The following is a 12,469-nucleotide window of genomic DNA, read 5'->3' on the forward strand; positions in this document are numbered from 1 at the left end:
TCCTAACTGGTAAATGGTTTAGTTATAATGGGTAGAAGCATGGTGTACTCAAATGATATTCATCAGCTGTTCTGTTTTCTTTGCCGTGACACACAATTTCACTTTTCAAGTCCTATTTTGGTTGCATGCAGAGAAAATTATGGTTAAAAAAAACAAAACAAAACAAAAAACCCACCTTTCCTGGACTCTACATGTCAAATCCACTGAAATCCCCAGTTAATCATGTTCATTCTTGAGCATTTCCTATACATCATTCCTTTTTAGATTATTTTCTGTTTTTTTTTTTTTTCTTCCCTTTCTGAGAGACTCTGTAGAATATAAATTCTATTTCTCTAATTGGAGAAGAGCTATGTCTTTTGGCTGCTGACTTCTTTTGGCTTCAGGGACTGACCCTTTGTGTTTCTTCCAATAGGCATGTCTACTGGGCAGACTGGGCTTACCAAGCATACATTGGGAGAGTAGGCATGGATGGAACGAATAAGTCTGTGATTATCTCTACCAAGATAGAGTGGCCCAATGGCATCACCATTGATTACACCAATGATCTACTCTACTGGGCAGATGCCCACCTGGGTTACATTGAGTATGTACATAGAAAAGGATAAAGTAAACCAAGCAACCGTTTATTCCAAACACTAGGGCTTGTGTTGCTAGTGTGTTATTCCTACGTAGCTTCTAACTGGCATGTGTGTTAGAAGTCACTCTGAAGTCATTTCTAACTAAAACTGCTTATAGGCAATTCGCCGAGCTCTGTGGTTATGGTATAGTAGAAAGAGTGTGAAATGTTGAAGCTGGATTCATCAGGTTTTTGTCCTGGTACTTTCACTTCTTTTTATTTTTTTCATCTAGAAAATGGAAGTAGTAATCTCTCTCCTATTGTAGACAGCTTAGTGCTCAACTCATCTTAATTTCCGTATCCCCTTTTTAAACTTTTTGTTTCTAAAACTGAGATGTAATTAACCTGTAACATTGGCCAAGAAGGTCTTGAAGTTTTCCTATGGTTTCTATAAGTTACCATAAATTGTCATATTTTGGAGAGTATTTTTAATATTGTATGGCTAACATCAGAATTCTAAGCAGCTAACTCACTCCACCTCCTGTTTGAGTTTTAGGGTCTACTCTAAAATTGTAAAATATAAAAATACCAGTATTTTGATGTAGACTCATAGTAACGAGGGAGACATTGGAATTGGAAGGAGTAGAAATCTGGCTGTGGATGCGCTGTGATACCTTGAAACCAAAAAACCTCTTCTGGAATTTTATTTGTCTGGAAAAGTATTGATCAGTAGTGCCTAGGGCATGATTAATAATAAATGTGCTGCCACGGTAAGCAGAGTGAAGCCTGCAGGCCTATACTGTATCTGAGTTAGTATATTATAATATATATATTAATAACAATATAATAAGAGCTGAACCAGCTCTATCTGCAGGAAAGCAGCCATGGTTAGGAATTAGAGATTATTGAACTCTCTGTGGCTTTTCCTATTTTTTAAGCATGGCTTTTTCAATTTGTACATCTTTTGTTCAGTCAAAATATGTTTTAAGTTTAGTTTTTGTTTTAATTAGAGTCTAGGAGTTTGGGGGAGGATCTGGACTTTAGTTACCCCTAGAAGGTAGAATTTTATTAATTGATTTGTCAGTGCATCTGTCCTTAAAGCCATTGGAAGAAAGGAGTTAGCTTGATTTGATTGAGTGACTCTTCCTTCTACCCCAGGTACTCTGATTTGGAGGGCCATCATCGGCACACGGTATACGACAGGACGCTGCCTCACCCCTTTGCTATTACCATTTTTGAAGACACTATTTATTGGACGGATTGGAATACAAGGACAGTTGAAAAGGGAAACAAATATGATGGATCAGATAGGGTTGTGCTGGTGAACACAACACATAAACCATTTGACATCCATGTGTATCATCCATACAGGCAGCCAATTGGTGAGTATGTGATTTCGAAGTTTGGCCCAGTTGCTTTAGGTTCTCTGCATGCCATTCTTATTTCTTTAAACATCATTTATAAAGAGAATGGTGTTACTTGGTAATGTTTTCTACAAAGCATATGGGAAAACCTGCTTATAACTTTTTTCTTAACACCTGGTTTATTCTTAAAGATCAATCTGGGTTTTTGTTTTTGATAAGAATTAACACTTGTTGGGGCGCCTGGGTGGCTCAGATGGTTAAGCGTCTGCCTTCGGCTCAGGTCATGATCCCAGGGTCCTGGGGTTGAGCCCCACATCGGGCTCCTGGCTCAGCGGGGAGCCTGCTTCTCCCTCACCCTCTGCCTCTACCCCTGCTCATGCTCTCTCTCTATCTCTGTGTCTCGAATAAATAAAATCTTAAAAAAAAAAAGAATTAACACTTGTTATGTTGCGATATTTACTGAGCTAAAGTATTTGGTGGGAAGACTGAAATATTTTAAAGTGGGCTAAACCAGTCAGAATGCCTAAAATCAGAAACACTAGAAACAAGTGTTGGCTAGGATATGGAGAAAGGGGAACCCTCTTGCACTGTTAGTGAGAATGCAAACTGGTTGTAGCCTTGTGAAAAACAGGATGGAGGTTCCTCAAAAAGTGAAAAATAGAACTACCCTACAACCCAGCAATTGCACCACTAGGTATTTATCCAAAGGATACAAACGTAGTGATTCGAAGGGACACCTGCACCCCAATGTTTATAGCAGCAATGTCCACAGTAGCCAAACTATGGAAAGAGCCCAGATGTCCATTGACAGATGAATGGTTGAAGAAGATGTGGTATATAAATACAATGGAATGTTACTTACCCATCAAAAAGAATGAAACTTTGCCATTTGCAAAGATGTGGATAGAACTGGAGGCTATTATGCTAAGCAAAATAAGTTAGAGAAAGACAAAAACCATATGATTTCACTCATGTGGAATTTAAGATACAGATGAACAAAGGGGAAGGGATGGAAAAATAAAATAAGCTGGAATCAGGGAGACAAACCATAAGAGACACTGAACCCTAGGAAACAAACTGAGGGTTGCTGGAGGGGAGGGGGCTGGGGGAAAAAGGTAACTAAGTGGTGGGCATTAAGGAGGGCACTTGATGTAATAAGCGCTGGGTGTTACATACAACTGATGAATTACTAAATTCTACCTCTGAAACTAATAATACACTCTATGTTAAATTGAATTTAAATAAAAAATAAAAAAAATTAAATGGGTTAAAAATGTCATGACATTTCACCCCTAAATACTTAAGATAACACCTTTGAAAAATAAGGACATTTCCTATGTAACCACAATAAATTATAACACTTAAGAGATTAACAATCATTCCCTAATACCAAGATCAATCCATTAAAATGATTGATTAAATAGAAATGTTTAAAAGAAAATTACAATAATTATAAAACATACTTTATTAAATTCCTATTTGCATATGACATTTTGTGTGTTAAACATATGTTATGCTTGTCATCAGGAAGGTAATAATGTTAAGAGCAACACAGTGTCTCATTATAATTTTTTTTTTTTTTGTGAACTTAATATTCCTCCTCATGTAGTTAAAGCCATTTCATGATTTATAGATAATCTAGCAAAGGTCTGGAATTTACTTTGGGAATAGAATGGATTTTGTGGGCCTGCTTTGTTGTGGTGTTTTGTTAAAACATGATAAACTTAGAAGTAAGGAAAAATGAGAATTGGCAAAATAAAGATATTCAGGGCTTTTCCCCCCCCCCGGGAGTTAATATTCTTGATATTATTTTAGCAAAAGTTCAAATTAGGGGCACCTGGCTGGTTCAGTTGGTAGAACATGTGACTCTTGATTTCGGGGTCCTGAGTTTGAGCCCCATGTTGGGCGTAGAGTTTACTTAATTAAAAAGAAATATATATGCACATATATATATGTGTATCTATCTTATCTATCTATAAAAAGTTCAAATTAATCTTTACCTCCAAGTGGTGACCCAGAAAATTAGTAAAGATGCTACACAGTTCACCTGTCCATCTCATTCTTGGCCATACTTCTGTTGCCTGTATTCTTAAGAATGAGAGAATACGGCATCTGCTAGAAATTAAAACTGCTGGTTCTGGGCACATGAATATAAGCTAAGTTTCCCACCTGCTGTCCAAAGACTTTGAGAAACACATCTTTTCTAGCCCAAAACACCAGTGGGTATGCCTCACTTCTGGTAGCTCATAGTTTTCTCAAAGCACAGCATTGCTTACAGTTCTACCATCTGTCCTACTTATGAATTTTTGGAAAAAGCATGAAACTTAGATATGATTTTTCTTACTGAGCGGTGACTAGTTTGATGAGATGGGCAATCAGCTCACCTGTGTTTGATATTCTAAGTGAACTAACTATATTTTCCTTCTTTTACTAGTGAACAATCCCTGTGGTACCAACAATGGTGGCTGTTCTCATCTCTGCCTCATCAAGGCAGGAGGAAATGGATTCACCTGTGAGTGTCCAGATGACTTCCAAACCCTCCGTTTGGGTAACATCAACCTCTGCCTGCCCAGGTGCTCCAGCACCCAATTCCTGTGTGCCAACAATGAAAAGTAAGGCTCTCTCTTCCCTCACCCTACTGCCTCTCCATCCCCTTGGATGGACACACATTGAACTTTGAGGATCCAGGGGATGGGAGTTTCCTAATGAATTAAGATTTTGGGTAATTAATATGGTTCATTTGGAATGCACCAAGAATCTCAGTCTCCAATCTCGATAATTTCTTCCATGAATAGAAGCAATTTGTTAACCAAAATGTATGCAAGTATTTTTCTGTAGAGAGGAAGCTAGAAACTATGTGTTTTTTATTTCTAATAAATTGTCCTAGGTGTCAGGGCCAAGACTGTATATCCGTACATTGAAAAACAGCCCTCAAGAGTGGTAGAATTTCTCTGATAAAGGGTCAGTATCGAAAATCCATTAACTTACAAAACTCAACACCCAAAAAACAAATAATCCAGTTAAGAAATGGGCAGAAGACACAAATAGACATTTTTTCCAAAGACGTCCAAATGGCCAATAGACATATGAAAAGATGCCCAACATCACTCATCATCAGGGAAATTCATACCAAAACCATGATGAGATACCACCTCCCACCTGTCAGAATAGCTAAAATTAACAACACAGGAAATAACAGGTGTTGGTGAGGATGCAGAGAAAGGGGAGCCCTCTTACAATGTTGGTGGGAATGCAAACTGGTGCAGCCACTGTGGAAAACAGTATGGAGGTTTCTCAAAAAGTTAAAAATAGAACTACCCTATGACCCAGCAATTGCTCTATTAGGTATTTACTCAAAAGATACAAAAATACTGATTTGAAGGGACACATGCACCCTGATGTTTATAGCAGCCTTATCAACAATAGCCAAATTATTGACTGATGAATGGATAAGGAAGATGTGGTATATATACAATATAGTATTACTCAGCCATCAGCAAGAATGAAATGTTGTCATTTGCAATGATGTGGATGGAGCTAGACTGTATTATGCTAAGCAAAGTAAGTCAGAGAAAGACAAATACCATATGATCTCACTCATATATGGAATTTAAGAAACAAAACAGGTGAACATAGGGGAAGGGGAAAAAAAGAAAGGAAAGCAAACCACTTAAGAAACAGAGGATCATAGGGGAAGGGAGAGGAAAAATAAAACAAGATGAAATCAGAGAGGGAGACAAACCCCATAAGAGACTTAATCATAGGAAACAACTTGAGGGTTTTTTGGGGCAGGTGCGGGTTAGGAGGCTGGGGTAACTGGGTGATGGGCATTAAGGAGGGCATGTGATAAAATGAGCACTGGGTGTTATATACAACTGGTGAATCACTGAACTCTACCTCTGAAACTAATAATGCACTGTATGTTAATTAATTGAATTAAAAAAAAGACTTTTAACTGTAGACAACAAACTGAGGGTTGCTGGAGGGGTGGTGGGTGGGGGATGGGCTAAATGGATGATGGGGATTAAGGAAGTCAATTGTGCTGAGCACTGCGTGTTATATGTAAATGATGAATCACTAAATTCTACTCCTGAAGCCTATATTACATTATATGTTAACTAAGTAGAATTTATTTTTTTTTTAAGATTTTTAAAAATTTATTTATTCATGAGAGAGAGGGGGGGGGCAGAGGGAGAAGCAGGCTCCCTGTGGAGCAGGGAGCCAAATGCCGGACTCGATCCCAGGACCCCGGGATCATGACCTGAGGGGAAGGCAGATGGTTAACTGACTGAGCCCCCCAGGCACCCATTAAGTAGAATTTAAATAAAAATTTGAAAAAAAAGAAGGAAAAAAAGTGATAGAATTTCTCTGTCTTCCCCACTCATATACTAGCCTAGCATCTTAGTTACTATGCCAGAGGATCCAGGATTACACATTTAAATCCACTTTTGATTATTTGTATCTGTTACAAAACATGGCCACAGGTGATTTCCCTAACCGTGGCCACAGACCATTGATGACTAGGGGGACTGAGTCAGAGAGCGAAGTCAGGAGGAGACATCAGTGCAAACCACAGCATTTAAGATCCAGTGGCAGATTATTTTGATGATTAAATAAAATATCTTAGATTAAGAATCTAGCATGTATCCATCTTGACCTAGGCTTTCAATAAGTGTAAGTGCCCTCTACCTTCCCAACCAATACCCACTTGTCTGTTACGTCACCCCAGCAGATAGTCCCAACCAGTTCCTGCTACCAGAACTGTAGCCCTAAACACACAGTCCACTGTTTTCTGTGGCAGGAATTTAATCATTAGGTCAAAGCATTTTTCCAGCCTGAATTTGGGTCTTAACAAACCTGGTCCATCTCATCTAGTTACGTTTTCCCCGAAAACACACCATGGTAAAGGAACTCAAGCGTGTTACTACGTGGGGTTCAGTTTTGACGCCTTCTCTCCAGGTAGCCTCTACCACCCTGTGCTTTGCTCAGAGAAGTGCTGTCTTTTCTCTGTGCAGGTGTATTCCCATCTGGTGGAAATGCGACGGGCAGAGAGACTGCTCGGATGGCTCTGACGAACCGGCCCTTTGCCCACAGCGCTTCTGCCGGCTCGGCCAGTTCCAGTGCACGGACGGCAATTGCACCAGCCCCCACTTCCTGTGCAATGCTCACCAAGATTGCCCCGATGGCTCTGACGAGGACCAGATTCTCTGCGGTGTGTTCGATGGCTCGAGACCACCTTTGGCCCACTTCTTAGTAGATTGTGTACAGCCATGATTCTGTGGGGATGTTCTGCAAGTCATAACCCCAAAACCAGTCCAGAGTCCGAGGAGAAAAGTCAAGAAGCCCATCCTATATTTTTATAAAGTTCTTGAGGTAGACTAAGGTCTCTACAAGGTGAATGGTTGAGGTAGATGGTGTGTTGTCTGTATCGGCAGTTTGTTACCGTGTGCTATGCATAGAATCCTCCTCGAGAGCTAACACTGAGGGCAAAAGGAGGGTTTCCCACTCTCATTTTAATATTGTGTGATATTTATTTGTGTTTCCATTTTTAAAAAGCCAAGGAAAAAACCCTCCAAACTAAAAAAAAAAACCAAAAAACAAAAAACCCTCCAAACTGAAAACAAAACAACACATTAACAACAGCAGCAAACGCAAAGTCCATTAGGAGAACAGGGACAGGAGAAGGTGAATTTCATAGGCCATCAGTGACTCAGTCTTTACTCCCTAATTCTGCATGCAAGAGAAAGATATTTAAGAATTTAGGAGACAGTGATCGTCAAGAGAATAACTGACCGTGTCGTGGTACTGGCAGATAATAAGGGCACTGGGACGGAAGTTCTCTAAAAAGAAATTATGAGCAGGCTCTCCAAGATCCCTCAGTGTAAATTAGGAGCTTCTGTCCCTAACACCTTGCAACCCAATGCCCCTGCTTGCAGAGCATCACCGCTGCGAGTCCAATGAATGGCAGTGTGCCAACAAACGTTGCATCCCTGAAGCCTGGAGGTGTGACTCGGAGAACGACTGCGGGGATAACTCAGACGAAGACATTTACAACTGTGCCAGCAGGATCTGCCAGCCAGGCTATTTCAAGTGTGCCAATAGCCACTGCATCCCTCAGGACTGGAAGTGTGATGTGGACAATGACTGTGGAGACTACTCGGATGAGCCCATGCCCGAATGCAGTGAGTTCCTGCGGGAGGGACCTGTGTGAGCAGAGCGGGAAAGCAGGAGAACCTGCGGGGTTTGAGAGAGCACAGGGAAGACCCTGCTTCAGCCCCATGGCACACTCCCTCTTGGCTCTCCCTGCTGACTCTGGCACTACAAAGCAAAGCATAGCTGTGTGGTTTGCAGGTTGAACCAGACCCTCTTGTGAAAGGGGCTGATTCTTCCTCTCCATACCCTGGATATCTAACCCTCCAAAATAGGATCACAAGAACTTATATTTGTGTATGTCTAGCATTTTCTCATTTGAGCCTCAGGGAAATACTGTGCGGTAGGGAATGTGCATGTTACCAATTCCCATTTTCCAGATGAGGAAACTGAGGCTCACCTTAAGTAGTTGGTCACATTTCTATTTAGTGGTAGAGCTGACACCCAGGTATTTTTTACTTCAAGCCCAGTTCTTCCCCTCCCCCACTCCCCCGTAGTTAATCCTGTAGCACAAATGAATGATACTGACATAGGGAGGAAACTGAAGATGCTTTCTGCTCTTGGTAAATAGATCACACCTAAAACAGGCACAGGTTGCCAGAATCAGTCCAGTTGGTAAGATGGTAATTGTTACTCCCTAGCACCATGTCCTTCACATGACAATGGGAAGGTGTCTTTTGGACTAGGAATTCAGTTCTGACTTTGCTCTTTCCTCCCTCTTCAGTGAGCCATCGCTGTGACAACCATACAGAATTCAGCTGTAGAACGAATTACCGCTGCATCCCACAGTGGGCTGTGTGCAATGGTTTCGACGACTGCAGGGACAACAGTGATGAGCAAGGCTGTGGTAGGAGGGGCTGCAGGGGTGTGGGGGAGGGGCAAGAACACAGAAGTGTCAAGTGTCGTCTGGGTGATGAGAGTGCCTTTCCCATGTCCTTGTTCCTCCGTTTACCTCTGAAAAAGCATCATCTATTGATTTTTCTAGTACCATGCTACATTTTTTTTAGCATTTAGTGGGTTGTTGGGGGAGTTTAATCTATATCATCTTAAATGAAATCCCACCCCAAAGGATGTTGTAATTGGGGAAGATGTTATTAAGATACTAGGAACTTACATAATTTCTCCTAAATGTAGAATCCTTATTCATACTTGAAAATTTTATAGATTGACTGAAAGTGATGGAAGGGGGCAGAGAAAAGATTTGATACCTATCTCTAAAAAGAATAATTCAAAATCAGAATATTTCTTCTTTGGAGATTTTCATATTCTGAATTTCTCTCTGTCCATATCATCTATTAGAAAGCTGTAAGTCACTTTGGCAACATGGAAAGAACTTAGGGACAAAAGGCCAAATGAATTAATAGAAATCTGTCAAGATTAGCCATATACTTGAACTTGAAACCTGAATGTCTGTGAGTGCATGTGTTCGGTTTAGTTGGAAGAGAGTAAGGAAGAGAATGGGTTATTTTAACGCTGAATTTAATAACACTGAATTTAATCAACTAAAGGAATGAGATGGAAATGTTTTATTTGCTGTTGGCATCACTTATCTTTCCAGGTCTTTGTTGCAAATTAGAAGCCAGATGCCAATTCGTTTTTTGAGCAGTTTCTACAAAAAATGAATCTAGTTTAAAGTTTAAGTAGGATAGATTCAGGTTAGCCAAAAGAGGAATATTGACAGTGAATGCTGCTAGCTTTCCTCTCTCTGGGAGCTTTGAGAATATGGTAGCATAATTCTCAAATTGTCTCACAAGAAAGCCAGTGTTACCTCCAGCTTCTGAAGTCTTTACAATGACTGTGCTTTGTAGAGGAAAGGACGTGCAAACCTTCCGGGGAATTTCGCTGTAATAATCACCACTGCATCCCTCTTCGTTGGAGGTGTGATGGGCACAATGACTGTGGAGATCACTCAGATGAGGAAAACTGTGGTGAGTGTTCAGGGTTCTACCATCTTTATGTGCCACCAGCGTTGTGCTGTCTGTTCTTTGTCCATAATTCAGTTGTTTATGCCATTCATCCTCAGTGGGTAGGATGACAATTACCTGATCTCTTGCATTCTGCTGACTGGTATGTTTCCACTTTTTCTTTGACTAAAGACAGAAGCATCTCCCTTTAAGATGCTTATAATGAAGTTTGGGGAGAAGGATTTTTACCCAAGTATGTTTGGTTTGTTGAATTTTTTTATATCTAACTTTTTTTCTAGGTGACTTGTAATAGAAGTCAAATATAATAAGATAAAGAATAGGAAGAAAAAGTCAGGACCAAAAGAAGTTCAGGAAAGAAAGATGCTGACCCAAAGACCTTGCTTCTTAAGTGCTTGCCTCAAGATGGTCTTAATAGCAGAGGGAAGAGATCTTGTATTTAGGATTGTGATCACCCCTGGAATAGCTGACTATTTTTAGGAGGGCTAATGGTTAAATGACAGGTCAGGTTTTAGTTCCTCTCTCCCAGTGAAGATGCTAACTATAAGGAATTGGATAGGGAGTTCAAGGAAAAGAAGCCAAAGGTTTGGATCACATCAAACTAGATAGTTCTGAGTAACTGGATGTATTTTGAAAACAACTTTAATGAGACCCTGCCCTGAACATATGTCATTGATCCATGTATATGTCAATTTCAGATAGACTAACACGGAATACATTCTTCTTTTTTTTAAGTAGGCTCCCCAATGTGAGGCTTGAACTCACAAGCCCAAGAGTCACGTGCTCTACCAACTGAACCAGCCAGGTGCCCTGTAATATGGAATACATTCTAACTTTAGTCATTTTTTTCGAAGTAAGAAGTGATTGCCATTTTACATAGGCAATTGAGAGAATCAGGATGCTGATTGCACCTCCAGATATCAATTGGCTAAAACTTAAGACAAAAGTGTGATCCAATAAAATTTTAAATTTGAGAAAGTTCATGTTTAACCCTACAGGAGGTTACCTAAACTGTCATGAGAGCAACAATTATCTTTTTTTTTTTTAAAGATTTTATTTATTTATTCATGAGAGACAGAGAGAGAGACAGAGGCAGAGGGAGAAGCAGGCTCCCCGCGGAGCAGGGAGCCCGATGCGGGACTCGATCCCAGGACCCTGGGATCATGACCTGAGCCGAAGGCAGACGCTTAACCGACTGAGCCACCCAGGCGTCCCGAGAGCAATAATTATCTTAAGATTAAATCACCTTTGGAGAAAACTCTTAATAAAGGCCATTCTTTACCTCCTTAAAATTGAGATAGAAGGTCTAGTTTTGGGGGACAGACAGTCTGCCCACCCAAGCAGATGGCTAGGACTTGGGACACAAGAGTGCCGGGCACGCTGAGGGTACTCAGGCCAACTCAACAAATCTGTCTTCTGTGTATGATTCCTGGTTCCCACTAATGGCTGGGTGGCTTTCCTTTGCAGTCCCCCGGGAGTGTTCGGAAAGTGAGTTTCGATGTGATGATCACAGCTGCATTCCTTCGCGATGGGTCTGTGACCATACCAATGACTGTGGCGACAACTCAGATGAGCGGGACTGTGGTAACTGTCAAGAGTTCTTTCAGAGGCTTACCATGGGGTGGAGTACTAGAGTCAGCATGTTGGACAGAAGAAGGGACTTCAAGTGAGAGTTTGGATGATTTTTTTTTAGAGTAAAACAATTTTTGTATAATTTATGTAATATATAAGCCTTAGCATAACACAGTACCTTCTGCTCTGTATTTTCTATGCTTTATTCTTAACTCACAGCAGTCTTGATTAGTAATAGGGGAAAATGGCAAGAGATTTTTGAAAATCTCATTTCAACTTAAATATTTCGTAGGAGCAGACTTTAATCTGCATTGTCCTTATAAGCAACAACAACTAAAGCATTCATTTTTCCTACTGTTCCCCAGAAAGTGGCCCTGAGGGATATATTTCTGTAGCTCTCTGGTGTGAAGGTCAGGGCATTAGACTAGGAATCATAAACCCCAAATGATTTTGAAGATTTTATTTATTTATTTGAGAGAGAGAGAATGAGAGACAGCACGAGAGGGAAGAGGGTCAGAGGGAGAAGCAGACCCCCCGCTGAGCAGGGAGCCTGATGTGGGACTTGATCCCGGGACTCCAGGATCACGACCTGAGCCGAAGGCAGTCGCTTAACCAACTGAGCCACCCAGGCGCCCAACCCCAAATGATTTTGATAGCTCTTTACTCATTAAAGGTTGGGTCTGGGAATTCAAATTTCTGAGAAAATGCTGGAGACTCTATGATCGGGGAGAGATAGGTACTTTCATCTCCATATGTTGGATGTGAAAGTGTATTTTTGGAGGATTTATTCACTCACTAACCACAGCTGTGCGTTTGCCATGCGCTAGTCGCACGGTGCGGATAGGAATGTGATGAAGTACTTTATTCTACGTACCTGTCTGAGAACATGGCCTACTGGAATGACA

At 40.7% G+C, this 12,469-nt stretch overlaps 1 protein-coding gene across 1 annotated transcript in view; it reads left to right on the plus strand.

The window, feature by feature from the left end:
• Positions 1 to 12,469, plus strand: part of LRP2 (LDL receptor related protein 2) — a 199,627-nt gene that overhangs the window by 152,919 nt on the left and 34,239 nt on the right. The window contains exons 53-60 of the mRNA XM_035008361.1: positions 413 to 583; positions 1,715 to 1,938; positions 4,355 to 4,532; positions 6,936 to 7,132; positions 7,857 to 8,102; positions 8,795 to 8,917; positions 9,879 to 9,998; positions 11,460 to 11,576. Coding sequence (XP_034864252.1) covers positions 413 to 583; positions 1,715 to 1,938; positions 4,355 to 4,532; positions 6,936 to 7,132; positions 7,857 to 8,102; positions 8,795 to 8,917; positions 9,879 to 9,998; positions 11,460 to 11,576 — 1,376 coding nt within the window. The remainder of the gene's footprint in view (positions 1 to 412; positions 584 to 1,714; positions 1,939 to 4,354; positions 4,533 to 6,935; positions 7,133 to 7,856; positions 8,103 to 8,794; positions 8,918 to 9,878; positions 9,999 to 11,459; positions 11,577 to 12,469) is intronic.

The sequence above is a fragment of the Mirounga leonina genome, unplaced genomic scaffold (assembly GCF_011800145.1).
Source record: "Mirounga leonina isolate KUSES-001 unplaced genomic scaffold, KU_Mleo_1.0 Mir_151, whole genome shotgun sequence".
In the NCBI taxonomy this organism is placed as follows: Eukaryota; Metazoa; Chordata; class Mammalia; order Carnivora; family Phocidae; genus Mirounga; species Mirounga leonina.